General features: G+C 40.6%; 1 protein-coding gene across 1 annotated transcript; it reads right to left on the reverse strand.

The window, feature by feature from the left end:
* Positions 1-255: 255 nt before the first annotated feature.
* Positions 256-27,283, reverse strand: LGMN (legumain). The gene is made up of 14 exons (XM_074908568.1): positions 27,192-27,283; positions 20,615-20,794; positions 13,285-13,382; positions 12,364-12,445; positions 11,731-11,816; positions 8,648-8,723; positions 8,107-8,169; positions 7,139-7,205; positions 5,386-5,504; positions 4,619-4,708; positions 3,787-3,984; positions 2,963-3,133; positions 1,843-1,910; positions 256-1,039 (listed from the first exon to the last, which is right to left on the reverse strand). Exons 2-14 carry the CDS (start codon positions 20,750-20,752, stop codon positions 1,000-1,002), a joined length of 1,296 nt encoding a protein of 431 aa, XP_074764669.1. The 5' UTR covers positions 20,753-20,794; positions 27,192-27,283; the 3' UTR covers positions 256-999.
* Positions 27,284-27,560: the final 277 nt, after the last annotated feature.

Raw genomic sequence — 27,560 nt, forward strand, 5'->3', positions numbered from 1 at the left:
CACAACCTCTAATTTGCCTCTTGCTTGACATTTACTGAGTCACCTCTAAGGAGTAGTACCTTCAAATGTGATTTTTGATGTTTGCTATTGTTGCTTTTTGGTTGGGGTTTTTGGTGGAGGTTTGTTTTGGGTTTTTTTTTGTTTGGGGTCAGTTTTGACATGGGAAGCTTATAGGGCTAGATAACCTTCTAATGCAGTATCATAAAATTAATTAGCTCTCACTTATTTTCAAGACATAAGATGTTTAACACTGTATTGCCCTATAGGTTGATGAAACAGCCAACTTTATTTTTATTCACAGGCAATTCCTGTACTCTGTGACTTCCCACAGGTTTGTGTGTACATACATTTAATTCTAGCATACTGGTGCAAGATTTACAGCATTAAATATTTGTGTTTTTCTTTGGGAAACAGTGCTTTCTACCAACAAAGACTTTTACTGTTCACAGTTTAACTGTGCTGTTAACATCCAATAGTTCTTGAATGCAACTAATATCTTGAATCTGTTAAGGAGTTAAAATTTGAAGAACAAGCTTTGGTTTCTTCACTCTTTAACCAATCTGCAAATTAGTCACTGTAATGGCATTCATTAACTCTTTTAAAAAGCTCATAGTTAGCAATAGTATAAAAACACTTTCCAGAATTAATGACTCAATGCTAAAATTTCACACAGATTTAGCAATCACTCATAAGTAGTTTGTAGTGTTCATCCAGAGATTTTTGAGAGCATTGAGATTTGAAATAAATCATCCATCTTGAAAGCTCCAGGTGTTCTGTCAAAATGCTTCTGTCAAGCCAGGAGGCTGTCAGCAGGTGGGGGTGCAGGGGATAGCACTGGCAAGTACTGCATTGCTCACAGTCAGTCAGGTGCCTCAGCTCCCAGCACAGTTCCAGTACAGTGGTTGACTCTTCATATTGCATGCATCTAACATCTGGATTATTATAGTTATGAAAAGTTATCACTTGTAGTAAGGGTTATATTAGGAACTGTTGTTTCCATCAATACCCAAGGCACACTTGATCCATGGCCAGGCATATTCTGCAACAGAGAACAATAACGATGAGAAACTTTTCAGGAGCTCTGCTCTCAATCTATTTTGCAACCTGACTGCAGCAAGATGGCACCAGGAGTGGGGACAGCAGTTCTTCAGTTTCTGGGTTGCATGTGCACGCTGCCTACGAGTCCACGCTCCCATTCCTTACCCCTCTGCTTTCCTCTCTCTTCTTCCTCTCGCGTGACTCACAGTCTAGGATCCCACCCTCTACCACAAACTCTTTAAGACAGAATTTCAACACCATGCTTCCCTTGCCCCTACCACACCACCAAAAGGGTCAGCCTGGACCATTATTTCCTACCACATGCTCACAGATAGATGAGGGCCTTAGCACCATATTCCCTTTCCTTACCAAAACCCAGCAGTGCTGTGGTGTTCTGAGCCAGCAGCTGAGGGGGCAGCAGAGAAAATACAGCAGTTCCCAACCTTGTTTCAGTGTAAGATCATACAGGAGTTACAGGGAAACACTCACACACCTGTCATGCTATTTTATGTAATGTGGCACAGTGGGATCGTCTGACTGGCTGTAATTTTCCCTGACGGTCTTCAACAAGGAAATTAAAGGGTTACAGGGGAAATGGATCATTATGAGCGGGAGGGGACTAATAACTATATGTTTTCCAAAATAAGCATTCATAACTTTAGAGCGAGAACTTTACTGACAAAATGGTCAACACAGCAGAACAAGTTAGAAGAAGTTTTTAGCATACAGCTTCATCTGCCTATTAACTTCTACTTTTTTAGCCCCAGCTCATACTACATACGGTGTATCTGGGAGCCTCATTACCTGTCAATGGGGTATCCTCCTTCACAAACGTTGACCAAGGCATACAGCTGTCTCAGTGCATACTCATACTGAAATAAACAAACGCTGTTAATAACTGCAGTGATGAAGAGCAGGTACTGCTTATCCAAACTAAATTTTGGAAGTAATTTAGACATGCTATTAATATTCAAGGTTTCTAATTGATGGTCTTGATGATGTAGTACTGAGCTAAAGGTATCCTTCTGCGCACTTTGCTCTTTGAACTTCATTAGGTAAATTCAGCTTGTTGCTACACATTGGCCCCTTAGGCAAGGCTCACCCATCAAACCCATTTCATTCAAAAAACCTCATAGCAGAGCAATAATGGCCTGATTGATTAGAAGCACCAGCTGAAGGAGTGCATCTGCTTTTGATCTGTATACAGTACTCAAATCTTGACTAACTACAAAGTAACCCCATTGCTAAAATCAATTCATTTGCTGTTGACTCATCTTACCACATGCCACTGCCTGCTTAAGTTATCCTGCCTGACATCAGGACTGGGTTTTCTGGACTAGGAACTGACCTCTCTTATTTTTGTCTAAACAGTGCTTAGCACAACAGGATTTGGCCCTCAGCTGGGATCTCAGGAAGAGTAGACAGTAATAAAACCCCTAAACTAAAAAGTGGCTCTCAGGAATTCAACAAGACCATGGAAGTAGCAGCTAGGATGCTGCAAGGAACTATGCAACACACAGTCATAATACAGAAATCTGAATGTACTGGGATTATGAATTCACAGTGGTGGTGCTTGTATTTCTGTTTTGCCAGTAGAGGTGCTTCAAGCAGAACTACAACATGACTTATTTAATATAGGGATTTCTGGGGAGGAGTTGATGAAGGGACAGCACTAACTAACAAAAATTAAGGATTATTTTTGGGTTTGCTTTTACTAGAAGCACTTTTAGTAATCTTCCTGTTTATCTACAGGTGTAGTGGAAGTGGTTTCCTGCTTTCAAATTACGTAACCTTTCTTCAAAACTAAGCTGTATGATTGCTCCCATCTACCTTTTTAATAAAAGCTGATTTTGCAGGTGTGTTTATGACCACTGTGCTTGTTTTACTGGTACGTTTATCAGGTTATATCTAATGCTTGACTTACCAAGGGCAAATGCCAGTTGAAGCAATGAGTTTTGAAGTGGTTCACCGCTGACTGGTAGCAGTCATAATTGCTGATGGTCAGTCTGTCTGACAGAATTTGGTTGGTCTGTTCTTTTGATCCTGTTACCAAGGTGATTATCTTTCGCATGGATTCTTGGATAAATTCTTTCACCTGCACATAAAACAACAAGAACGTAAACCAAGCTTTTTCTAAACCTAATTTGAAGACTTTGAATGAAATTTTTCTTTCTTAAAATCTCCCTCAACTTTTGGTGCTCTTTAAGGAACCCAATTTTGCTATTTCTTTTTAGCAGCCTTTTGGACCTGTCTCTTTAATGCACAAATGAAAACTAGGGAGCCAAAGTCAGACTCCTGGCACCCAAAATCACTCACTGTCCTTCTAGTGTTCTGCCTGAAGAAAGAAAACACCAACACCACCAATACTGACTACCATTCTGCAAGGAGCTATTTGATTTGGGAGACTTCAGTTCTACTGAGACAAGAATTTCTCTGATACCAAAGAGTAACTCCTCGCAACCAGAATCCCTATAGATGCAGATGAGGAATTTCCTGACAATAGAAACTGTGAGAATGACTTTTGCATTTTCTTATATTTGCCTAGATAATCACTACTGAACACACCTTGTGGAACAGATCCCTAAATTCTGGAGTAAACCATCAGCTAGACATTATCAGTCTGAAATTTTGTTCCAATTTGCAAAAATCGGATGCAATCCCATTGGCTTCAGGGCTGTTACATCTGCTGTTGCTTATGATGGAAACAAATCTGACCTGATCTGTAGTTCACATTTTTTCTTTGCTTACCTCCAGGTGTGTTTTCATCTCTGCAGCGATATTCTTAGCCTCATAAATGTCATTGGCAGCCATCAGCTTTCGTTTCATGATTGCAAAAGGCACATCAGGACTAGGTGTCAGGTCATAGTGTTCTACAGGTGGCAGAGAAATGGGTACAGCTTTCTTCCCCATGCCCTGAAACTGCATCACTTTCATGGAGGAGATACTCTGAAGGTTAGAAAGTAAACAAATTAAAACTGTCTTTGCTTTACCATGCAAACCTAACTCTCTAAACTTGCTTCACTGGAGAAAATAAAGGAGATCATAGGGTTGTGTGTGTGCGCGTGTATGCTGGTTTTTTTTAACACAAGGTCAAAGCTGCCAAAAATCAGGGAACTTTTACTTCCAGAACTCACTGCAGGGAAAAAGACTGTCAGGTTAAATAATCTGACTTCTTTTCTTAACAAATATTTAATCTATGGAATAATGAGACCATAATAAATTAAACTTCTTAGGTCTTTCAATTCAAGGGATCAGTGTACTTATTGACATTCCATTAATATTCATAATATGCCCAGAAGTGATAAATACCCTTCTTATACTTCATTCAAGTGTTAAACCACTGGCAGACCTTGGAGGACAACTTGTATCCTGACTCCTCAGATTAAAGCATAATACAAGGCTGTATTTCTGGACCATTGTCTCTTAAAAGCTAAGTAGTCTCCCGAGATGAAGTTTCATTTTCTAAATCAACCTGCCAGTTTACAGTGATTTTTTTTAAAAAAAAGTTTTAAGAGATGAAAGTATAGGGCAAAAAAGGTTTTAAGATATATTTGACCAGGAAGCCCACTCAAATACCTACTCTGTTTCCATACTGCATCACATGGCTGGTGTTGGTGCGTTTCTTCACCAGCTGAAACTGCTTGTGGAGTGTTTCTTTTCTTAGATCCTCCTGCATGAAGAAACTTCCATGTGGTCACAGATACTTAAATTCAGCATTCTAAAAATGCAAGAAAACCTAGAAAGGGTCTTAGCTGCCAGTATGTAGAAGGAAGTATAGGGCAAGATCTATACAACCTTTGAAAGACATAAAGTTAAAAACTGAAAAGATTTGACAGCATATTCTCAAATTGCTTTTAATGATCTTCTACTCTCCCAGCAAATGGGCAAGAAAGGAGTGGGCCAGTATACAAATCCCAGATTTTTTTCAGTAATATTGTTTTCCATTCTGCTAACAAATGTCTTAGTCACAGTTCAGCATTTAAGGATCCCTGAAGCAGAGGTACAATTTACCAAACTGCCCAATTTGTTTCACAGATTTGGAGATGTGGCCTCAGATTAGCAAATCAAGATTATATGAATTTGAAACTAGAAGTTAGACAGTTTCTAATCTTATAAATAACAAAATACAACATTTCTGAAGGTTAGTTTCGGAAATAAACTTAGTGGCCCAAACAAATAAAGATTATATCTGGTTCTGAGTAGTAGATAAACACTTACCAACTCAATTTGTTGACTTCAGGCTCACATAAAAATAAATATTTTCACAAATCCTGTAAAGGAGCTATTTTTAAAAAGCCTAGTGATTTTCATGCATGGAAATGCAGAAACCTCATCTAAGTAACTTACCATATCTGAATCTTCCATCCAGTTCACACTGTACCAGTCCCCAAGATAAGTCTGCCTTTCATCATCATAGTAACATGCATAAGATGACTCTCTGGGATTGGCAGCTGTTGTTGCATAAACTGTAAGACAAATAGGAAGTAATTTTTTTTCTTTTTTAACCCCCTGCATGATTTAGTACTTAACTACATCTGATATATTTGTCTAAATATTCTGGTTTTCAATCATTTGCTTCTAAATAGCAGGAAGGAAAGAAACCTGTTAATCATTCTGTTCAGTCAGCCTCAGTGCTGTTATAAGAGCTCCTTCCTTGCTGCCAAAAGTGTGGTCTGGGGTGTTTAAAGAAGAGTATGTGCTTCTGAGCGAAAATCTACTATTCAAAGAACTACCTGAGAACAACACAGTGCCCTGACAACTAACTATACATTCATTTTCTTTATTACAGTAATGAGGACTTTTTCCAAAACTTGGAGTAAATCTTCTGCATCATCTTTTCTTCCAGAAAATGTCACCTTCTAAGTAATATCCTTTCTTGGATAACACTCTACACTACGAGAAAAGCAAAACAAACCTCTACAACATCTGCCCCAAGCAGAGTATTCCCAGTAAACCATCTCTAACACAATAGAAATGTAGTAAGACAAAAGTTATTTTGGCTTTTTGCCACAGTCAACTCAGAGTATACTTGCGTAACTGAAGGAAAGTCCAAGTTTCAAAATGAAAAACGGTTAGTTATGCTTTTATATAGCTATAGTGTTGTTTCTACTCAGAATGTACCTGAGGCTCAAAAGCCAAAAAAAGTCTTAAATCTTGTCTTTGTAGTAAAGGAGTGCTCCTACCATCCTTTAAAATACTTACTAAGTAACCAGTTAAGCTTTGTAGTTCACCATTGAAGATGCTAAAGAAAGTTTCATAGTGTAATACATAAATTGTCAATTTTCCACTTTTGTAAGTCCGTGGCAGAGCTGGTGGTAAAACCAGAGTTCTCAGACTGGAAAGTTCTAATAGAACAAACTTTGAAAATGCTGATTCACTGCACATTTATTTTGAACAACTGTCAATATGAAACATTCTGTGTGAACTTTCTGTAAATCCTTGACAGGGCTGTAAGAAGTCTAGACGGGTGCCAGGCAGCGCGCTCCAGAGCCAAAGACCCAAGAAGCCAAGGATAGGCATGTGGTTGCTCTTCCCTGGAATCACAGCTTCAGAACTACAAGAAAGTCAGAGCACTCAGTCTCCCTGCCATGGAACAGGAGTTTGAAAAGATTGTGATTCCTCATCCTAATCAAGGCTGAGCTCCCAGCTCTGCAACAGAGAGCTTAGAAACCCTGAAAAATCTGAGTTCCGATTCCTGGGTTACAGTGCAAATAAGTGTAGCAAAACTGCCTGGCAATGGTGTCTCAAGTGCCTTTGCTACTCAATGAAACTGGTAGCAGGAACTGCTGTTAGCAGTGCTGAGGCTGAGAAATGTCAGTATAACTTAACTGCTACCCGTTAAGGGCAACCACATAATTCCTGAAAATAAATACTTTTTCAACTTCTCATCTGCAAGAAACTGAAAGCTCTGCTAGTCTTTCTAAGACTTCATTAATTCTTTAAAAGGAACTTCCCATAAATGGAAAATAGTACTTTAATTCTTGTGCTCCTCTGCTAAAACGCTATACAAAAGTGCTTTGAACCTATCCCTGACACAGTATCTGTTAAGGTCTATGGCAAGTTGTGACATTTAAATTCAGTAAGTTAACTGACTGCTCACCATTGATATTATCAGCCAAATGATTCATCATAGATCCAGACTCGCATGCTTCAATGTAAAACACCATCTAAAAAATAAACCAGACAGGTTAAGAAATTTAATGAGGAAATGGAGAAAAGTTCTTCAGTGCTTTTCAGCTGTAACTAGCTGGCCTGTACTGCTATCCCTGAAACAAAAGCTAGTCATAATGCTACAAATAAAATGCTAAAGCACCTAGATGCATTTTTCATTTTTGGGAACTAAGCTATGTAGAAAGCAGAAACAATCACAATGAAAAGATGCTATTAATCTCTATAGAATCCACCAGGATCTACTAACTAATGTACAAAGCACAAACCAAATATACAGTCACTCTTTAGGCTCAGCACTGTACCACCACTGAATGTATTTCTGGCACCAATGGCCATTTCTGTGTTCCTACATACAGCCAGCCATAGCAGACATTACCACAAAAAGTTGCTTTAAAAAGACAAGCTACTAGAATGTTCTAAATATTAGTTTTTCTGCTTAAAACTACATGCGATGAACTAAATGCACAGAATTTTCCGACAAGAGGTACAATCTCTTAAACTATATTAGTAACTGTAAGAGAAACATGAGGTATATACAAACTCCCTGCAGTAACAGTTCACTCTGAAGTGAACAAAGCACAGGAAGAAAGAGTCAAGGTACATATTACGAGGGTGCAGTAGTTATGGATGTTATTTCTCCACCACTGGTCAGCATATAAATTGTTATTAAAAGGCAGTACACTACATCTCAACACTGACTGCAAATATATAGTAAACTAAAAATAGAAAGCAAAAATTTCAAGAGGATCAATCCTTTTAAGTGCAAAATCCTAACCCAAATTTCTTTGCATGACAACAGCTTCCTACTGCTTGAAACAACTCTCAAAATGAAGACAAATGTCTCTCTTCCATGACAGTTGCTCTTTTAATCTCGCAACTTCTGATACGCTTGTTTACCTTCCGGTATTTTTTGTGACGATACATGTACGAAATAGTCTTATTCAAGTCCCTCACATGAAGCTGTAAAATAAGAAGGCTTGTATTAAAACCACTTATGTTCAATAGACACACAATTCACTTAACAGGAATAAATGCTAATTGCTGTGAATATGTATACTGTTTCCCATTAAATACATCCAGTGCTTTGCCCTTCTGAAATACAACATTTTAGTACTCCAGAAAAAAAAAGAGTAATGGTCCTAGATCATATGTAATAGTGCACCAGAAACCCAAGTCATACCTGTGTGAAACAGTCTGCTTGGACCATCAAGGTCCAATGAAATATTAAAAGACATAACTTAATTTCAGCTGAATGCTTCAGATTCAAATTGAAAAAATCCAAACTGCTATGATGAGGAAAATATTGCTGGCTTTCTGCCTCCCCACCTCAGTATGGTAATGCATCAAATATTTTTGTGTTTTACATTTATTACTTATTATTTTAGTGTGTCACTAAAAGGATATTTTTTATGACAAAGTAATCCTCCAAAACGCTTACATCGTCATCAGGAAAAGCCAGAAGTCCTGGAGCTCCATGGTCAGTGAAATAAACAAACACATGATCCTTGGGACCACTGTAACGAAAAAATTGCAAATTCTTTCTAACCACTCCAACCGAATCTTCATTACAACAACAATCATCTGCTTCTCAATGCCAAGACATGTCAATATTTGCAAATAATACAGCTGAAGCACCTCCTCCTCTTGCTAGCATTTTTTTCCTCCCAAAGTATGCTACTTTGGGTGCTTATGAGAGGAGAGGAGTGTCTGCAAAAGGAATGAAAACACAGATATAGGCTAGTCCCTCAAGCATGGGGAATACAGCAATTACACTTCATGTTTCAAACTGTAAATTGATTGCTGGTGAGGCAGGGGCTGGTATGTCGAGTATAGTGGGAGCACAGTTGTCTTTTAACGCATATCTGAAGAATCTGTTATACTGTGGGCATCTGTAGCAGTCTGGTAAAAAGGAATGTTTTTATAGCTAAGTTATACCAAGGCACCAATAACCCAGGGATAAGTCATAAAAACTTATTTGATGAGATCCTTAGGTATGTTTATGTGCTACCTTGTTGTGATCTGTATGGCCACCCTTAACCAGATCAGTGTCAGCCTACATCTCCATGAAGAACTGATGTGCATGCAAACTCCCCTGTTAATCTAGACTGGCATTCACACTAAGAGGTTCTGCAGTCAGCCGAGCACTGCAGGCTCACAGACTTTGATTCCTTAACATCTGTGTAGTACACTGTTTGCTGTAGATTATTATTGCACTCTAAAGCAAACAGATCGGGTTTGGGTGATATTAAGGTCTTGCCCTGATAGCAAGATCTGCAAAGGGATTTTGCTTTTAACCTGTATTCAGGGACAATTAAATATAAAATATGCAAACAAATTGGAAGGAGTCCCCAAGCCCTCCTCTTTTCCTCTGTATCAGTGGTCCAGCAATCCATATTTGCTTTTGCTCTTTCCTGACTGCAAAGAGGTACAACTACAGCAGCTCAAGGGGACACTGTCCAGCCCTCTGCCTGGCCAATAATCTGGTGATTAGGAAAGAACCTGGAAGACAAACTCAAAGCCTTCTGGGCAGAGGACAATTGAGTTCTTGTCCCACCCAATAGCAGAAGTCAGGCCACTGGGAAATTCACACATTGCCTAACAAAGAAGGCCTCACTTATTTTTCTGGCTCCCACTCTTGACCCTCAGTGCAAAAATTTTGGCAAAGGTGAAATGTAAATAACTAGCACTTTTATAAGTGGGTTCAAGTTGTCTTCCTGAGTAGCTCAGAGTCTTTGGCCATCTGCATATACACTCCCTTATTTGACTTGTAACATCAAGCTTTTACAGGTGAGCTGTGTTCTTAAGTACTTTTTTTCAATGAAAAATGCTTTATAGTCACATCTTGACTCATTCCAGCTACTAGAAGAGAACAATCTAGTAAATGAGCAGCAATTTATTATCTTTTTGCCTATAATGATATTTGCCTTGCATATATAATTTTCTATCTCAGCTTTTCAGGATGAAGTTTAAACAACTGGGAGCAACAGCTTATTCAACTACTGTCCAGCTCCTTCTCTTTTTTATTCTCCCCAACGCCAGGGACGGATTCTTCTGTTTCACTGCTTAGCCTCTAAAATTAAACTGTCAAATAAAGATAGGCACTCACACACTTTTTCTTTAACTAGGTTAGTCCTTCCAAATGGTCAAATTTAAATTCCTACAGGTTTTACAAGAGATACTGTACATAGAAAAATATAACATAACTCTTTACCAGCAGTACTGAGTCAGAAATATAATACACCTTAGTAAACAGGCATCATACTTCCATATCTCAAACTCTGTAGAAGCAAGATGAATAACTGACACCAGGTATCTTTCCAAGAGGTCTTCTAATTAGGCCATCAAATATATTGCTTTTATTCTTGAATCATCGAAATTACATAAGCCTTTACAAATGACACCCATTAGAATCACAGAATCATCTAGGTTGGAAAGCACCCTGGAGATCATCTAGTCCAACCGTTCGCCTAGCTCAGTTCCCACCTACAGCATATCCTTAAGCTCTAAATCGACCCGACTCTTGAACACCTCCAGGGATGGGGACTCCACCACCTCCCTGGGCAGCCCATTCCAACGCCTAACAACCCCTTCTGTAAAGAAATGCTTCCTGATATCTAGTCTGAACTTTCCCTGGCGCAACTTGAGGCCATTCCCTCTTGTCCTGTCGCTTTCTACTAGGCGAAAGAGACTCATCCCCAGCTCTCTGCAGCTTCATCTCAGGTAGCTGTAGAGGGTGATAAGGTCTCCCCTCAGCCTCCTCTTCTCCAGACTAAACAATCCCAGTTCCATTTAATTATAGATCTTACATTCTACTTATCCAGTCTACAATTTATTATTGTTCATATATTAGAATATTGTCAAAATTACCATCATTTGTGTAACTCAGTTTACAAATTCCTTAACCATAATACATAAATTACAAGATTAATTGCTTATACTACTTTTTCAATCACAAAGATTTTTTTGCATTAAATATAAACCGTAATTCCATTTCATTACATTCAAGGCTTCAATAACCTTACTTCTGCCACAAAGACCAAGGCTGGGATTAGATATGCAATTCTTCCAGCTGACAAGCTGTTTAAGATCTGTCCCTCTGCCACTGACTGCTAAATCCCACCACTTCAGGTGACTGATACAACTGTTCGTGTAGCTTAAGGCAAGCCTTAGCAAACCCCTTCTAAAGGTCTCCAAACCTTAATAAAATTCTCTTTGAATAGCCACACTTGCAAAAGACAATAGTCTAAATAACAAATACTTTGATGAAGTTTATACTATCCTCTACAGTTTTTATACCTTAATCTATTCTGGACTCCATACCAGTCAAATATCAGCAGTTGTTTCTTGGTACTGGATAGTTTAAGAAACCAGAATCATTGTATTTCTAATATGAATGCTGGAATTGCCATCAATAGTCTTGCAGGATTCTCAAGTTCCTCTAATTTACCCTATTCTTCTGTTGAAATCAGTGCTAATGCACAACTACACAGGGAATTATTTTCTAAATTAAACTTCTCTTACCTTTTCAAGACTTTTCCTGATCCCACTCCCTTCATTGCTTCCACATCTCCTCGGAGAATAGCAAGAAAATTCTTTGGAGTAACATCCTAAGGATTTAAGGGGATTAAAGTTAAATCTGATCACAAAACCAACAACAAAATCTTCATTTAGAAAGATGGCTTTTGAAAGTCAGAATCCGTGAATGGATAGCAAGTTCAGCTGACCAGCCTTTTCAATCCATCACTATATAATGTATTAGCCACTGATGAGTCACTTGGATACTGAATCATGAAATCACCAAGTGACAGGATTACTGTTCTGATTTAATAAAACAATGTCTTACACAGCTGTTCTTCAAACTGACTTACAACATTTATGAATGGAAGACTTTTCCACCTTGTATTTCATGTGCCAGCACAGAAACAGTATAAAGATTTACTTTTATGACCACTGCTTCACTTCAAAGCATCTATTGTTTATATTCATCTTACAAACACCAAACTTCACGCCAAACCATGCAGGTGAGTAAGCTGGAGGCTTTATACTATGTGCATTTTGGAGTGTAAGCTACTCCTGTCAGCATAGGCTGAAAGGATTTATTCAGAACATTGGCTAATGCAGAACCTTCCCTGGGGAATGGTGTTTCATTCCTACCTCCTTTGTATAGTCCTTGGGCACTCCAGCATAGACATCTGTGCCATTAGGTCTATTGATGACAATGCCTTTTGTTGGATTTCTGAAAGTTAAACCAAACATAAATATGAATAATTAGCCATGTGCCATACAAAGACCACAGAATAACTGTCCTGGCTGGCCAGCTTGCCTGAGAGAAAGAGTATGGGTACTTGTACCATGTGTCATTAAGTGATCTCAGAATATAAAGACCTTTTCACTTCAGCCAGTTACATATGCTTGCCTCGAGTCTCCTTACCCTCAGAGTACCTCCAAGTATCCTATCTCAGACCATGTTGATTAACCTGAAGATGCAGGTGGGTGGTCTCTTATACTATCAGTTCTCTACTTTCAGTCTTGCCTTTAGTTCCCTTTACTCTTCGCTCTCAGTGCTGCTGTGCATGTGAAGTCTGCTGACTTCTGCTGAAGTTGTCTCAGAATTAGAGGCTGTTTCATATAGAAAACAATGATACGCTCTAGAGAGTCACCAAGAATGGGACACGTACGCTTTGTTGAATGTACATTCTGGGAATTAATCTGATAATGTCCTTTCAAAAAAGCCCTGCAAGTAATACACAGAGCTTCCCTATGTTTGTGTTTTTCAGAGATTTCTTTGCTGTAAAATGTTACAGCTGGGAGTTAAGATCACTTACTCTCATAACAATGAAGCTCTGCAGTCCTCAGTGCCACAACTGATGCTGAGTTGCGAAGTAAGGCTTAGAAAGCTCATGAGCACATTTCAAAGAAGAATTACTGTGCTAACAGATAAAACGTCTCTTATGCATATCACCAATGGTTTTAAAGGCTTTTCTTACAAAACTACTACAAACTCAGAACTCATTGGTAACTATGGCCTGTTTCTAGTAACCATATAGTTTGTGACTAGGCACATTCATCACTTACTCATCATTATCAGCAATGTCATCATACATCATGACAATGATCTGTTCATCTGGAATTCCATTTCGGTGTACAATCTGGTACGCATGGCACACGTCTGCCTGAAATTAAGCAGATCTTCATTACTAGCTTTAACAGAGATGTTACCTTTGAGACCAGAACAAAAATAGCTTTGCAGGCCTAAATCAAAACTCTGGGTCTTTAACTAGAAGTAGTTGCATTAATAATAAAGACTATGATTAGAATCTCTCATTTACCTATTTTGATTGCTTATTTAAACAAAAAACAGACATTACTTCAGACTTGGTACAGATAACAAAATTTAACAAAAGGTTCACAGCAATGTTCTGCATTTTATAAGCAAATCGAAATGAAAACCTCGTGCACTGACAGACCAATCCGAAGTATGTCAAGCAGAAGAAGAAAAGAGTTGGATTTCCACCAATTTCAACTAGTTCTGCACCAAGCTTGCATGACTAAGCATCAAAGACTGTCCTTGGCTTAAGCAAGTATGGTTTACCAATCTCATCTCTGCAATAATTTTATTAAATTTTGTTTTACTAGGTGAGAATTTTGGTTAAGGAAAATTTCCTTTTTAATTATGTATTTCTTGTAGAGTAACCCTGAAGCAACTTCAGGTCAAGAAAACATATTTCAGTGGAAAACAGAACTGCAGAATTTCTATTCAGGCTCTTTTCCTGACTTGTGCAGGATATGAATAAGCAGCTTTTCTTTACAGAACCATCTTCCCGTGATGCAGAAATAACAATACTCATCAAAGTCATATTACAGTAAATGTAAACCTCCATCGGAATGCCAAATTCTTAGTATTCCCAGTCCAAATAATTCTATTCTTTTAGATTTGCAGTCTGTGAATGACCTAATGGGATATTAACAATCGCTGAACTAGAACTCTAAAACAATCTCTAAAAATCTAAATCTAATCTAAAGCTAATTTAAATCTCAATCCAAAACTAAAACAATCTCTCAACTAAACTGTAGAACTACAACCTACCACATACTAGAAAAAGCTGTGCTGACTTAATGGAAGAAATCTCATCTAAAAATGCACACTCCAAATGCAGACAAGAAGCAAGCTTTAAAGCTTACTTCTGCTGAACTGATCTAATTTTCTAGTTTGTAAACCAAACTGAAGTGGTTTAAGTGCAACCTACGTAAGTTCAGATGACTTAGGAGTATTAGTGATTTTGACTAGTTTAACTGAAAGGACACTGTAAAATCCTGTCACTTCGTAATCTTTGCTCTTCTAAGTGTAGCTGCAGCTGAAAACAGGGTAGTTGTGCAAGATTCTGGGAAGGGTGAGGCACATTCAATGCTAATGAACTCTCCCACATCAAAATCTCTTCACGTGACTAATCCTGAATGTTAAATTGTCCTTACTAAAGCAGTTCCATTTCCTACTATGCAGGTTCAGCCTATGTTCTTCTCCAACTCTCCCAGACAATCTCCACTGTTTATTGTTCTCCATTTCCTTGTATGTCATTATACCACCTGCTGCCTCAACAAGTCAAAAGGTAGAGGTTAAAAGGAGTTATAAAGACATCACATATAATATGAAACAGGCAAGTGCAGGTTGGACTAAATACGTATTTGATTTTCAGAAGCAACCCAAGCAGAAGAAAACACTTACTCAGGGTTTCTCTGCACTGATTGATGATCATAAATCCCCTCTCACTCTCAAGACATAATACACTTCTGTTACGCTGACAGAAACAGTTATAGGTTGGCAACACAAGGAAATACTTAGGCATACTATAGTTATATAACAGCAACATACTCAACCAGCAAGTGTCTGTGCTCCCACAGACATGTGGCTGGCCAGTAGGAACTTCAGAGATGTTTTTAATTAATAGCAAACTACACCAAATTAGTTAAGCTTAGTAAATGCATAGATCAGCTTTTTTTGTCTGCTCTCTCCATCCTTACAATCCATTGACCATTTGCTATGTTCTGTCTTAGTAAACAGTAGATATAGGCAGTAAGTTTAAATGGGTTAAATTTAAATTCCCAAGTGTGGAGGGAAACAGATCAATGTCACCCACTCCCCTCAACCTTAGCTTATCTCTGTTTGGGGATTGTCCCAGCCTTTTAAGGCTTTTGCTAAGGCAACAGTACCTGCTGGTATCACCAACCAGACTAGAGCAGCAAAAACATGTTTTACTGCTAAAACTCCATTGGCTAAGATAGGACAGTTCTGAGTAAACAGCTGCAAGTTTCTGTATAGAATTAGCTGACCCGACTAGCCACCTCTGATGTTGCTCACATGTCCTCCTGTTCCCTCTGTACATGTAAAAAAAAAACCAAACCTCTATAAAACCAGAACAGAAACAGTCTGCTGCTAGAGCAGAGAGGTGTATGTGAACCTAGAATATTTCCTGTTGATGTGCAACTGCCTCTCAAATACTGCTACTTGAGCCTGGCTTCTTCTAGAAATATTTCTTGCATATCTGTACCTGTAAACCACCCTAAAAGAGACAGACAATATTGTTCCAGATCTCCTGCTGGTATTATTCTTGTTGGTTTAGTATGTGAAATGAATGGTATGAACATTGACTGGATAAATTGTCACTAAATGCAAATCACACTTTTGTGGCCATGATTGGGGTGGGTAGCAGCTGCCCTGCACAGTGTAGCTGTATAGCTGCTACTGCACAACTGACCTCACATGCCAGCTCCAAACTGGACACTGTTAATAGCATGGTTCAGATCTTTCATCCCCAGGTTAGCATAAACCTGTAGCTAGCTGTTGCTACAACTTTCCTCTGTCATACAGCTATTGACACATTTGTTTGACACAGCATTCAAGCAGACTGCTGGGGGGGACAGGGGGCTGGGATGGTGCAAATTTTTTGAAAAATCAAGTTGGTTTATGATGCATGCATGGATAGTTCCTAAAGGGAAATGCTTGAACTTCTGTGAAATTGATTACTTTGTCTTATGACTACTAGGTTCATGGCTAAAAAGCATGTGTAATGAACTGTCAGCTTCACTGCAAAGTGGCACTGTTCCCGTAACAGGTACACTGAAATGTCCCAGCCTAAAAAAGAATGAATCCTAATACATCTGAAATATCAGCCATGCTTCATTCCCTTGCTTAAACATGTATCAGTGAATCAGCCAAAACCAATAACTGCATTAAGAACTTAGGACAGGTTTTCCTGTAGCTCCTGTTACAATTCTGTAGCACAGTGAGGAAGCATTTGTTAAAGCCAGGTACTCAAGGCACCCTCAATGTCCATCACCTGCAAGACTGTGGTGAATTTAGGACTGGGCTGGAGTAAGATACTGCTCTGGTTGGCAGTGTGCAAAGCCTGGAATAAATACAGTCCCCGGCCCATAAAGCTCAGTAAGTACAAGACTAAAACCAACTAAATACAGACCCATGGATGCAAATTCAAATGTTTTGAATTTCAGCATTTTAACAGACTTTTTCTGCTAGTTTTCTCCTTGAGTATGTACTCCACCTTTAGTAAGACTGTGTTTCACATCAGGCTTTTCCATTGACTATGTCTTTTGCAGTATCCAGAAAGTATTGGTCTGTCTCTCTGATCTGTTTGTGAAGCCAGCTTCAGGTTTGAGTTAGCTGGTACAATCAGCTCCCAGGAGAGGCAGAAGTATATACAAAGTTCTATTTCTCTTAAGGAGAACTAGTTTGTTGGCTCATTCTCTAAACCTACCAGTAGCATTTAATGCTGTATTTGGACACATATGTCACTAAGCTTTCCAGAGATATATCTAGCTCTTTACATAGTAGAAACCTGAGCCACTTTCCCAGAGAACGGGGGGAATACTCTTTCCGGTATATGAGTGCTTAGTTGTGTTTAGGAAATAGCAGTGAGTCTAGTAATAAAAAAGCTGCCATAGAGATGTCAGAATAACTGCTGGGGAGCAGAAAGGAGCAAGCTGATAGCCCCTCCACAGCCCAAGCAACTCTAATAAAAAAACACTAAGATATGGGTGAAAACATCAAAGAACTGAGAGGCCACAAGCACAATGCAGTACACAAGCTAGCTTTGCAATGACAGTAAGCCCAGCATACTGGGCTGTATCCTACTCAAAACACTTAAATTTTATTTTAAGAACTTGATGAAACAAATGAGTAAGGCAAGTTTAGATCATTCTGATTAGGACAGTCCCAGCTCAGCCATCACAGAGGAAACAAGTGCCTGCAAGGTGTGAATCTCAGTCGCAGATAAGTGCAAAGGGTGGGTTTTTTCCTCCTCTTGTCTACACTTGAGGTTTGCAACACTGACAGTGGATCCTGACCACTGACAGCTGAATTACAAGTTTTAGAATGAGTTTCAGATTCCTTGAGGTTACAGGTTGCTCAGTGCTTCCAGGGTCTGTAAAGTTTTTACAAACCTACTGTTCATGGGGTCTGTACAGCATACAATGATGGACAATCTCCCCAACAACTTTTCAGGTATGAAATTTGAGAAATGTTTGAAGGTGCAATCTTCTTTTCCTCCTTTTATGGTGGTTTAGTCAGATGAACACATACTTTCTGCAGTACTTACCTGGTGACAGTAAGAGAGTATGTTTTGACTGTGTTGTGTGCAGAGAGCATGCCAAACTGGAGCTCACAAAATATAAATGTAATACAAACATGCAACATCATGTATTAACTGTACCCTGAACAGCTGAACTAAGCAATTGAAACCCAGAGATGTGTCTGCTGAGGTCTCAAATTACAAAGTGCTTATTGAGTGCTTAGTTCCACGTAGTGAAGAGCAGCCAGTCCAATGATAAAACAGTCACACCAAGTAACTACTTACAGGAACAATGACACCTACAAATTCACATGTACACAGGCTAAATCAGAGAAATTCTGAGCACAACATTTTCTTCTGCAATTTCTCCCTTGGAAAGCAAAGAATTACACAAATCTGCAATCCTGGAAGACTGCTTTGCTTTCTGATAGTACAGGTATTATTCTACTGAAAAATAGCACGTGTTTCTGCATGTATTCATTGTGGAATGACTTTCACGATGGATGAAGGACAGAACTGCAAGTCCAAGTCCTATTCCTAGTTCCACTGCAAGTGACTCAAATTAATAATTTGAATATTTACAGTGCTTTTTGCTTCCACTGCTGGAAGGTAAGGAGCACTAACACGCACAAAGACACGGTGATCAGTCTGCATAATATTTCCAAATTATATATATATATATATTATATATATCTGAGATTTCTGTAGTACCTTTCTTCCTCTGTATAACTTTCCTAAAAGTCTATGGTTCAGCCGGTTTTGCCAGGAATAAAATTTCCTCACTTTTTTGATACCCAAGGCACCCTTCTTTGGATTACACTTTGTGACACAGAGTGGATTTTCCATGACTAACTGCTAGGTCTGTCTGGCAGTGTGCCCTCCCACCACGGGTGCTCACTCCTTCCAGGCCCTTAAGATTGGTCACAAATGGCCACTAGGCAAGACAGCACAGACTGCTGATGTGCTGCATCTTGGGGGAATTAATTTTTTTTGTAACAAGTTAGAGGCATGGCATCTTGCCCAGGACAGGTAGGTAGGAGCTCAATTCCATTCTGAAGCATCCTTCAAGCAGACTCTTACTTTATGACGCTGATTTTGTAACTTCCATAGGATTATTAGCGGTGTCCTTCTTTTCTTTTTTTCCAAATTTTAATATTGTACCTGAAGCAAGCAGGAACGGTTGAAATACAGAACTGTTTAGAATTGAAATTCAGAACAATCTGACATCGCAAATATTTTGCACTGTTAGTTGACATTATCTTCAAAATGAAGATCTTTAAAAAAAATCCCTTTCTCATTTTTCTAACCTTGAAAAGCAATTACTCAGTAACTGTCTGCAAAGCACAACCACACTCAAAAGTTGATTTGCTTCTGTGAAACTGGCATGTTAAAAGACTTATTGTTGGACACAAATATCTGAGTGTGCATCTTATGTTCTTCATAACGACATTATAGCTGGCAGATACACTTGTCATTGAAAGCTCACTAAGAGAAAGGTTAAAAAGTCTGTGCTTGGGCAACTGTAGAAAAGGAATTCTCATGAACCACAGCTTCAAAAACATAGTTTTATTTAAAGAATGAATGTTGCTGTATTAACTCCTCCTAGAATGGGAGGGAGACAGTGAGACTGGTTGTAATAGTAATAGCAACAACCAGAGTACAACTCAGTAATTATATTTAGACAACCCAGAGCAGGCAGTGATTAAGTGCACCACTAGTATTTTTATAATTGTTTTCCAATCCCAGCTTTAAGTCTTAAGAAAGATATTTTTAATTTGAAATAAGAATATATTTTATTAAGGCTGTAATATTCCCACTATGGTATCAGGCGACAGCTACAGTGCAAGGAGCTGGCAAAATCCCTGAAAGCAGCCTGTCAAAGCGTGGAACTAGGATTTGTCAGTAACAGGTTCTTCTTCAGATGCAACAAAGTTGTCAGTCTGGTTCATTCAGTTTTAAGCTCATCACTGTGCTGAAAGTTACAAGCAATTAATGTGTTTAAGGGATTGCCCAAGAACTCCCCAAAGGGAAAAACTCCTGTAGTCTCCTGACAGCTCATTACAAGTCTTGAACTTAATCAGAGTTAAATCACTTGGATGTAATCCTGTCCACCCTGACACTCACACTCAGACCACAATTCCACAACACACTGGCTTCAACAGCTGTGTCAAACTCAGGAGTTCCTGTTCCGTTTTCTCCTCTTTCTACCATTCTCCGATCCCTGCACCCTGGTGCACCATATCCTTGTTTTGCCAACACAGCTCTGAGACTGTGCTGCCAAACACAGTCAGCAAACAGATTCAGGTTAAAAAGGCCCCCCTTCTCCATGTCCTCCACCTCCCAAAAACATACTGTGCATTTGCAGCCTTCACAGATTTTTTTAAAGAAGAAAGGGAGTTTTTTCATAACATAGGAAAAAGAGGAAAACAAATGGAAAGAAACATGCATTGTGTCTCAAAATGAGATTTAATTCTAGACATCATTTGTTCACCTGCAAGCTGGGATCAGATCCTCCTGCTAATGACAGCTTTTCAAAAGATGAATGACTGGACAAATTTGTAAGTAAAAAAATTTCAAATAGTAAAAGGAGCAGTGGAGGGGAATTCTTGGGGCAAGAACAAGAATTAAGGTCAGGCTCTGACTGAATCTTGTTGCTTTTGTTTTGAAAAAACTTCACACAATCCTGGAAGTCTAGAAGTAGAAGCACTTGCCCAAATGACAGAAGGGCTGAACTAGTCTAGGCAGTTATCTCCCCACGAGTCCCAGAACTGCCATTTTCTGGAGCGTGGCCAACATCAGCACATGGGACCAGTGGTCCTTACCTGGTGTCGATAGTTGTACCAGCCGTTCGAACCTGCCACAAGCACCACCCAGTGCTTGCCTCCATCTTCAGGTTCTTCCATGGGGAATGTGCTGATGCCCAGAGCACAGCCGAGCAGCACAACTGCTTTCAATATCATCTCTCTTCTTTAATTAATCCACAAATGCGAGAAAGAAAATTCCTAATGAAGAAGTTTGAGAGAAGTAAATCAGAGGACAGTCAAAAATAAAGCAAAAGCACAACAATCATCAGTAGTATCACAACTAGAAGCTTTTCTTGCATGTAGGCATTGTGTGTGTTTTACAGACCATTCAACCCACAGCACAATTTCTGGTCATATCTCCTTTTAGCTCCAAGCTGCTATTACTTACAAGAGTTTTCTGTCAGCTTTCAAAACTAACTGAAAGCAATCCTGTATAGGACAGCCAAGTCTTTCAGCTCCCTCTGGTTGTGTTGTTCTATAATAGCTAGTAAAGAATAAGCCTCAAATACAGAGTAAGCCTCACTATCAAGTATTTCAGAGATAAAACTTTTCCAGATCAATACTATTTATTCTCTTGGTCTCTGCTTACATATTTCCCTGGTTTCCACTCACTGGCATCTAGCCCATTATTACTGAGCTGCTGTGGGCACAAGGATGCACAGACATGGAGAACTGCTTGGGAGTTGGAAGGTCAGAGTGTCACAAAAGCTCTCTGTGCCTGGAAAGCCAGAGAGGGTGGAGAGAGGCCATGCTGCTGTTCTGCACAAGATACAGCCCTAACTGCTGGAGGGAAGTGCAGACTGTGAGAGCCTCATGCTATTTGTGCTACCTGTTATGCTAGCAGAGAGCAAATGTGAACTAGTACCACATGAAAGAGTAGCATTTTCATCTCTTTTGCACAGTGGTTAAGTGTTTGCAGAAGGTGCACAACAAGACTCAGGTCTGAGCCTGTAGATGCCAGAAAAACAGAGCCAGAGAAGAGGTTTAAGCCCATGAAGAAATGGCTCTTTCTACTTTCTTGAAGTACACACTAGTGAACCTACTGAGCACCTTGATTGTCTGATTAAGTGTTTGCTCTAAAAGCAAACAATCCAGCCATATCTAATCAAAGGTTTGCTTTTTGAGTGGTTTGGAGCCAGAAGGAGGACCAGGTTATGTATATTGGTCACAGTCCCAGGTCTGTTGCATCCCATGTATAATTCCTAAAGCAAACTACCCTGAAGAATTGTATGGTCTTGGCACACGCACAAAGATTACACATTTTCCCATGCTCCAAGAGATGGGATTTTACACTGGTCTACTTACAAAAAATTGATTCCGGAGGTTGATCGTTGCTGCTATGTATGGAAGAGGTGTTGTAGTAAGAGGTGGAGTAGGCTACTTTAGCATGGCTTTCTTTGGAATAAAAGCTTGAAATTCCCAAGCCATACGACACAGTCACAAGGCACAGTGTCAAAGCTGCCACTAAACTAAATAACTAAACCGTATCTAAGTCAGTCTCAGCTCCCCACAGTCAAAACCATCCATCTTCAGCCACTCAAATGAGGCTGAAACAGAGAAGTAGTCAGCTCACCTCCAAAGCAGCTGTGGACAGTGAGGACTGATAACAAAACATGTAGTATGAGTCTTTCCAAAACTGCATCTAGTGGTCACAAAGATTAAGTCCTGCAGGCAGTAGTATGAAAAATATACATTTTATATATATATATATATATATATGGAAGTGTGGGGTTTTTTTTTTCTTTTTAATGGAGCTAGCACAAAGTAAAGGAAGTCATGCTAGTGTATCAGCTCCTACAGGAAGAGCTGTTACCACACAGAAAAACTCCAGAACAGAACCAAAGAGACAGAACTAAACGTTAAGTGCTATGACACCTTTTCTTCCAAAAACTCATTTGAATCTAAGAAACTTATCTTTCAGGAATCAACCACTCCTGTCAGTGTCATCAAGCATGAGATTTGAGAGTGAGAAAAATACATGATAATTTAACACTTTAGGGTCTCTTGAATTATTCGCTACTTCAGCAGTTAAGCAAATATGGAGAAATAAGCAGAATTTTTCTGCAGTTTGATAGACAGTTATAATCCCTCATGTGGAGCGGGAATTGTAAGTTCTTGTCATTGTCAGCAGTGACAGGTGACTCTGACAACTCTACCTTGTCTATCTGGTTAATTCTTCAGATGATTAGACAAATAACACACTAATGACTATATTGAAGATATACCGTATTTACAACATCCACGACATCCACAAAACCGGCCTATTCTGTTGCCTACAGCACAGCTAAGATTCAGACCAAGTTATTTAAAACTTTTGTAAAGTGCTGAAATATGTCATGGGCCAACAAGCCTGTTCATTCCCAATATTCAGTTTCAGGTATACTGAACTCCTGAAATATTAGGCAAGAAAAGAAAATATTTCAGATGATCTGGTTAGAATTCTTAACCAAGTTTGACTTACTGGAATATGGAGACGAATTTCATGCAAACAGATCTCTCAGGGCTGAGTATCTGTTTCATGAGAAGAAACTTTTTCCATGTTCATTAAAGTGTAACTTTTCATTTTTCCGACTAAAAACATTACTTACATTTACATGAAAAATACAAAGAGAAAATAAATAGTTCAAATGATTGCTGAAAGGCTGGATGATGCTTAGCTCTTAAGAGATGTAAATTATTAATTCAATCCAGAACATATCAATAGAAGCCAAGTTGCTGCCAGCTGTACACTGGGTTGTATAACACGATGGCTAATTTCAAGGCAGATCGTAGCACACAGGCATCCATCACACAGAAACAGTCACTGCCACTGGCTGTCAGTTAGTGATACACCAACCAAGGGAGGCTGAAGTCGCTTCAGAAAAAATATGCTGTGGAGTGCTAAATCCTGAATTGGAAACAGTTTGATGGGACTGTCCTGGCAAATTCACACTCCAGACTATACTAACAAGGATCTATAGCTCTCAGACCCCAGCCAGTACCTCTGCACAGGGCCATGCTGTGCAGGACGTGGGTGTACCAGACACCAGCCCTGCATTCTGCCTGCAAACAGGTTCACAGCAGAAGAACCCAGGGGCCAGATCAGGAACAAAGACTTAAGCTATCAAGCCCCTCAGGCAGTCCCTCCCATGTGGTATGCAGATACCCAGATCTCACCTCTGCCGAGACAAACTTGTGAATGATGCAGAAGGCCCAGGGGGAAAAGAAAAACCAACAACAAACAAACAGCAAACACCAAGAAACATTTGGATTGTATTACAAAACTACATACGTTTTGTCACAGGTTATCTAGAATAGAAAAAACTCTCCTCTTTCATACTAATGAATGACATATAATCCCATTTATCTGTCTTCTCCTATAATCAACACCAGAAAAAAAGGGGGGAAAAACCCCTAGACATACAATGCACTAACAAATCATGATTAATAAATGCTCAGCTCCCCAGGGTTCTCCAAGCAGCATTTAAAATAGGTTTAACCATTAAACACATGTGGTGGGTATAGGTCTTTCACTGCTTGTTTCCAACTACCAAAAAACCTCTAAACCCCCAAACCTCAAAAAAACCCAAAACCAACTGAACACACCCTCACCCCCACCCCCCATATTTCTGCTTGTTTTAAAAGAAAATCTTTGAGTGCTCAGGCAGGCAATTTAAAAGACTGTGTTCTGGGCTGTGTAGAATGAGTTCTTGATCTACAGTTGAGAAGAGAAAGTTCCCATCACCGGCTATGTCTTCAGGTCACATCAGAAGAGAAAGCAGCTCAGCTGACCAGTTTACCACAGGTACGCAAAAAGCTTTTTCCTGAAAGTAAGGAATCAAAGATTTCACATGCAATCCTAAATGCATGCAGAGTGAAACTGCATGGAAGAGCTGAAAATTACAAGATAATCTTAGAGCTTTGGCTGATCCCCAAAAATATGAGATCATGTGATCAGCTCTGCCTAGTCTTTCTGGTAGAAGAGTTAATTAACTTTGCTTTGGAGACCATGTCAGGAAAAAGGCACATCTCATGGACATAGTGGGTTCAGCATCAGATCTACACATGCAGAACCACAACACGTACCCACAGGTTGGCTGCTGCACAGTCTGCACAGTCCCTGGAAGAAGCATAGCCAGAACTGGGTGACTTTTGCCAGAACAATTCACTCAGCTCCTAAAAACCTGTTTTTCCTGACAGAGATACCTTGACCACTTCCCATTACATGCTAGCACACATCTCTGAATTGACAAGAGAGCAATGCTTAAGTATGCATCTGGAAGTGGCCAGCTGCTGCTAGAACAGTTCTTCTGGTCAACAGCCAAGTTCCCAACTTTTCTTTGGGAAAAGAGTCCATTAAGATCAATGGGATGCCACCCTAAAGAAAGGAGTTTGAGTTGATCAAAGTATCTTTCACTAGTATTTCGAGTGATGTTGACACTTTGGTAGCTTAAATTCCAAAAACCTTAAGCACAGGCTCTAAGCGCTATGTAAACAAGAAACCATATATCCACTTTCCCTTCATGAAAAATAAGTGAATTAACAGTAGTCTTGGGGAAAAATAACAGCCTTAAGCTAATCAGCTAATCATTCCAGTTTTTCTTGGAAAATTCTCTTTTCAGCTGCTCTTCTTATGAACACCAGCTTTTTAAGTTTTCAGAATCAAGTCACAATTCCTTTTCCTACACAGTGCTTGCATATTGCCTGTCACTGTAATACTTAGATGCCGATTTCCACAAAATATGTGACTCACGATAGCCCTCCTCATAGGAAACTAAAGTCTGCAGTTCCCTGTCAGCAATGTTCTGCCTATATGTTGCGCCGACTGCTATGCAAACTTAATCACCCAAACCTGTGATTAAGCCCCTGTAGAATTAGTCTGATTTTCTTTATGCATTTGTATGGAAGAAAGAAAAAGTCTTTACCACTATAAACTCTGATAAGGTACACTTGGAAGGAGATTATGGTCTCTGTTGCAAAACAATCCTTTACAAAGTCTACTAGTAATCATTTTATGAATCAACTTTATTTGATTAGCACTTGTAGAATAGTTCAGTGTAGCTACTGAAGACGTAATTTTTACTGTAAAAACAAGGATTTGTAATTATGTTAACTCAGAATAGTTTTAAACATTTTTAAACGTTAAATAGAAGTATTTAGAAGTAAATAGTAAAAGAAGTAAAGCTCATTCTACTCTGCAGATTTGTCTCTCTCAGCAGTAAAGAAATAGCACCATTTACCGGAGGAAAAAATAAAAATAAAAAATACCCCTTATGCTTCCCAGGATAGTGACAATCTAATATACCTGGTTTAGAAGCTTTTTTTTTTTTTTCCCCTGTGCACTTCAAAAAGCCCAGATTCAAATTTGGTAGATCTTAAGGATTCAGTAAAACTGTTTCTGCTATTTACTTTCACATCTGTCTACAGATGTGCAAAAGCCTCTGCAATCACATTGAGATGGTAGAAAAAACAGCTACAGCAACTCTGCAAGAATAACTTGGTACACTTCATGATTCAAGGAAGGGGGGGTGGAGGCTGAGGGTAGAAGAATAAGTCGGACGAGGGTAAGCATTTCTGCTCAACAACGACTGAAGCATTTGGAGTGTGGACAGAATGAAATTCTGGAGAAATAATTACTCAGAAAGTCTGAGAGTCCTGCACTCCACATGCCTTTTACTGTGGTTTATCTTAGCGTTTCAGATCATCACTGCAAAATTTGTTTTAACCCTCAAATATAGACACCCGACACAGTGCTGGTCCATCCTAATTAGGAACTAGTGGTGCTACTAACTCCGAGCAGACCTTCATGTTATGGCAGGGTTGTCTACCAGTTCTAAGGAACAGCAGCCACAGTGCAATACCCTTCGGGCACCATCGTATCTTCGCAGAAAGCCCATATTCTTATTCCATCCTTTTCCCCCGTTAAAAAAGGTATTACCGGGGACTAAATCTGTGCTGCTGCTACTGCTTCCCCCCGGATCTCCCTGCTCTCTCCTGTGCCAGCCCTGAGCAATGCGCCCCCCAGCTTTGAGTCCCCTCCCCGGTGAAGCCCTTCCAGAAGGGCGAGCTCAAAGACAGCCCCAAGCCAGAAGGGCCCCGTGACGGGGGGACACTTGCGCCCAAACCTCTTTTATTAAGGGCAGCACTGACGATGCAGCTCGGCGCTCTGCAGCAACGCCCGCAACGCCCAGGCGGACGGCGGGGAGAGCGGCCCCTCTCGCAGCGCCCCAGGCGGGGGGAGACTGCAAACCGACCGAAGAGTCGCTCCGTGCCAGCCCCAACGCTGACTAACGGCCGGGCCCCGAACAGCTCCCGGCTGACGGGGCACGATGGGGCGCCGGGACGCGCGGCGGGGTCTCGGCAGCGCTCGGAGCCGGTGAGGGAAACCGGCGCCCCTCGGCCGCTCCCCTGGAGCCGGCGGGGCCCCTCGCCCCTACCCCGAGCATCTCTGCCGCCGGGGAGCGGAGGGGGCCAGCAATCCCCACCGCTCCCCTCCCTCAAGCGTTCCCCTGCCTCCGTCCCGCCGCCAGCCAGCAGCCGGCTGTGCCAGAACCCTCCCCGGACAACGCAGTCCCGCGGCGCTGCCAGCCCGGCCACAGCCGCCGCCGGCCCTTACCGTGCTGCCTGCGGAGGTGTCGCCGCCGCGGTCGCTGTGATTGCGGCGAGCACCGTGCGGGGCCCAGCGAGGCGACTGCGGGCGGAGCGCGGCGCCGGCCAATGGCGACCGGGCAGGGGCCGGCGCCGACCAATAGCGACCGGGCGGAGGAGGGGCCGGACACGCGCCCGGCCGCACTACGTGCCCCGGCAAGCCCGGCGCTCCCCGCGCGCAGAGGGCCGCGGGCCCGGCGCGCAAGGCACGGCGGGAGTTGCAGTCCCGGGGGCAGCGGGGGAGCGCGTCTGGCGCGGCGCGGCGCGGAGGCCGCGGGCGGCCCAGGGCTCGGCGCGTGTCGTGCCTTGGGCACGGAGGGGTCAGCGCTGGCTGCGC

This window comes from Athene noctua, chromosome 6, assembly GCF_965140245.1.
Source record: "Athene noctua chromosome 6, bAthNoc1.hap1.1, whole genome shotgun sequence".
Classification (NCBI taxonomy): domain Eukaryota; kingdom Metazoa; phylum Chordata; class Aves; order Strigiformes; family Strigidae; genus Athene; species Athene noctua.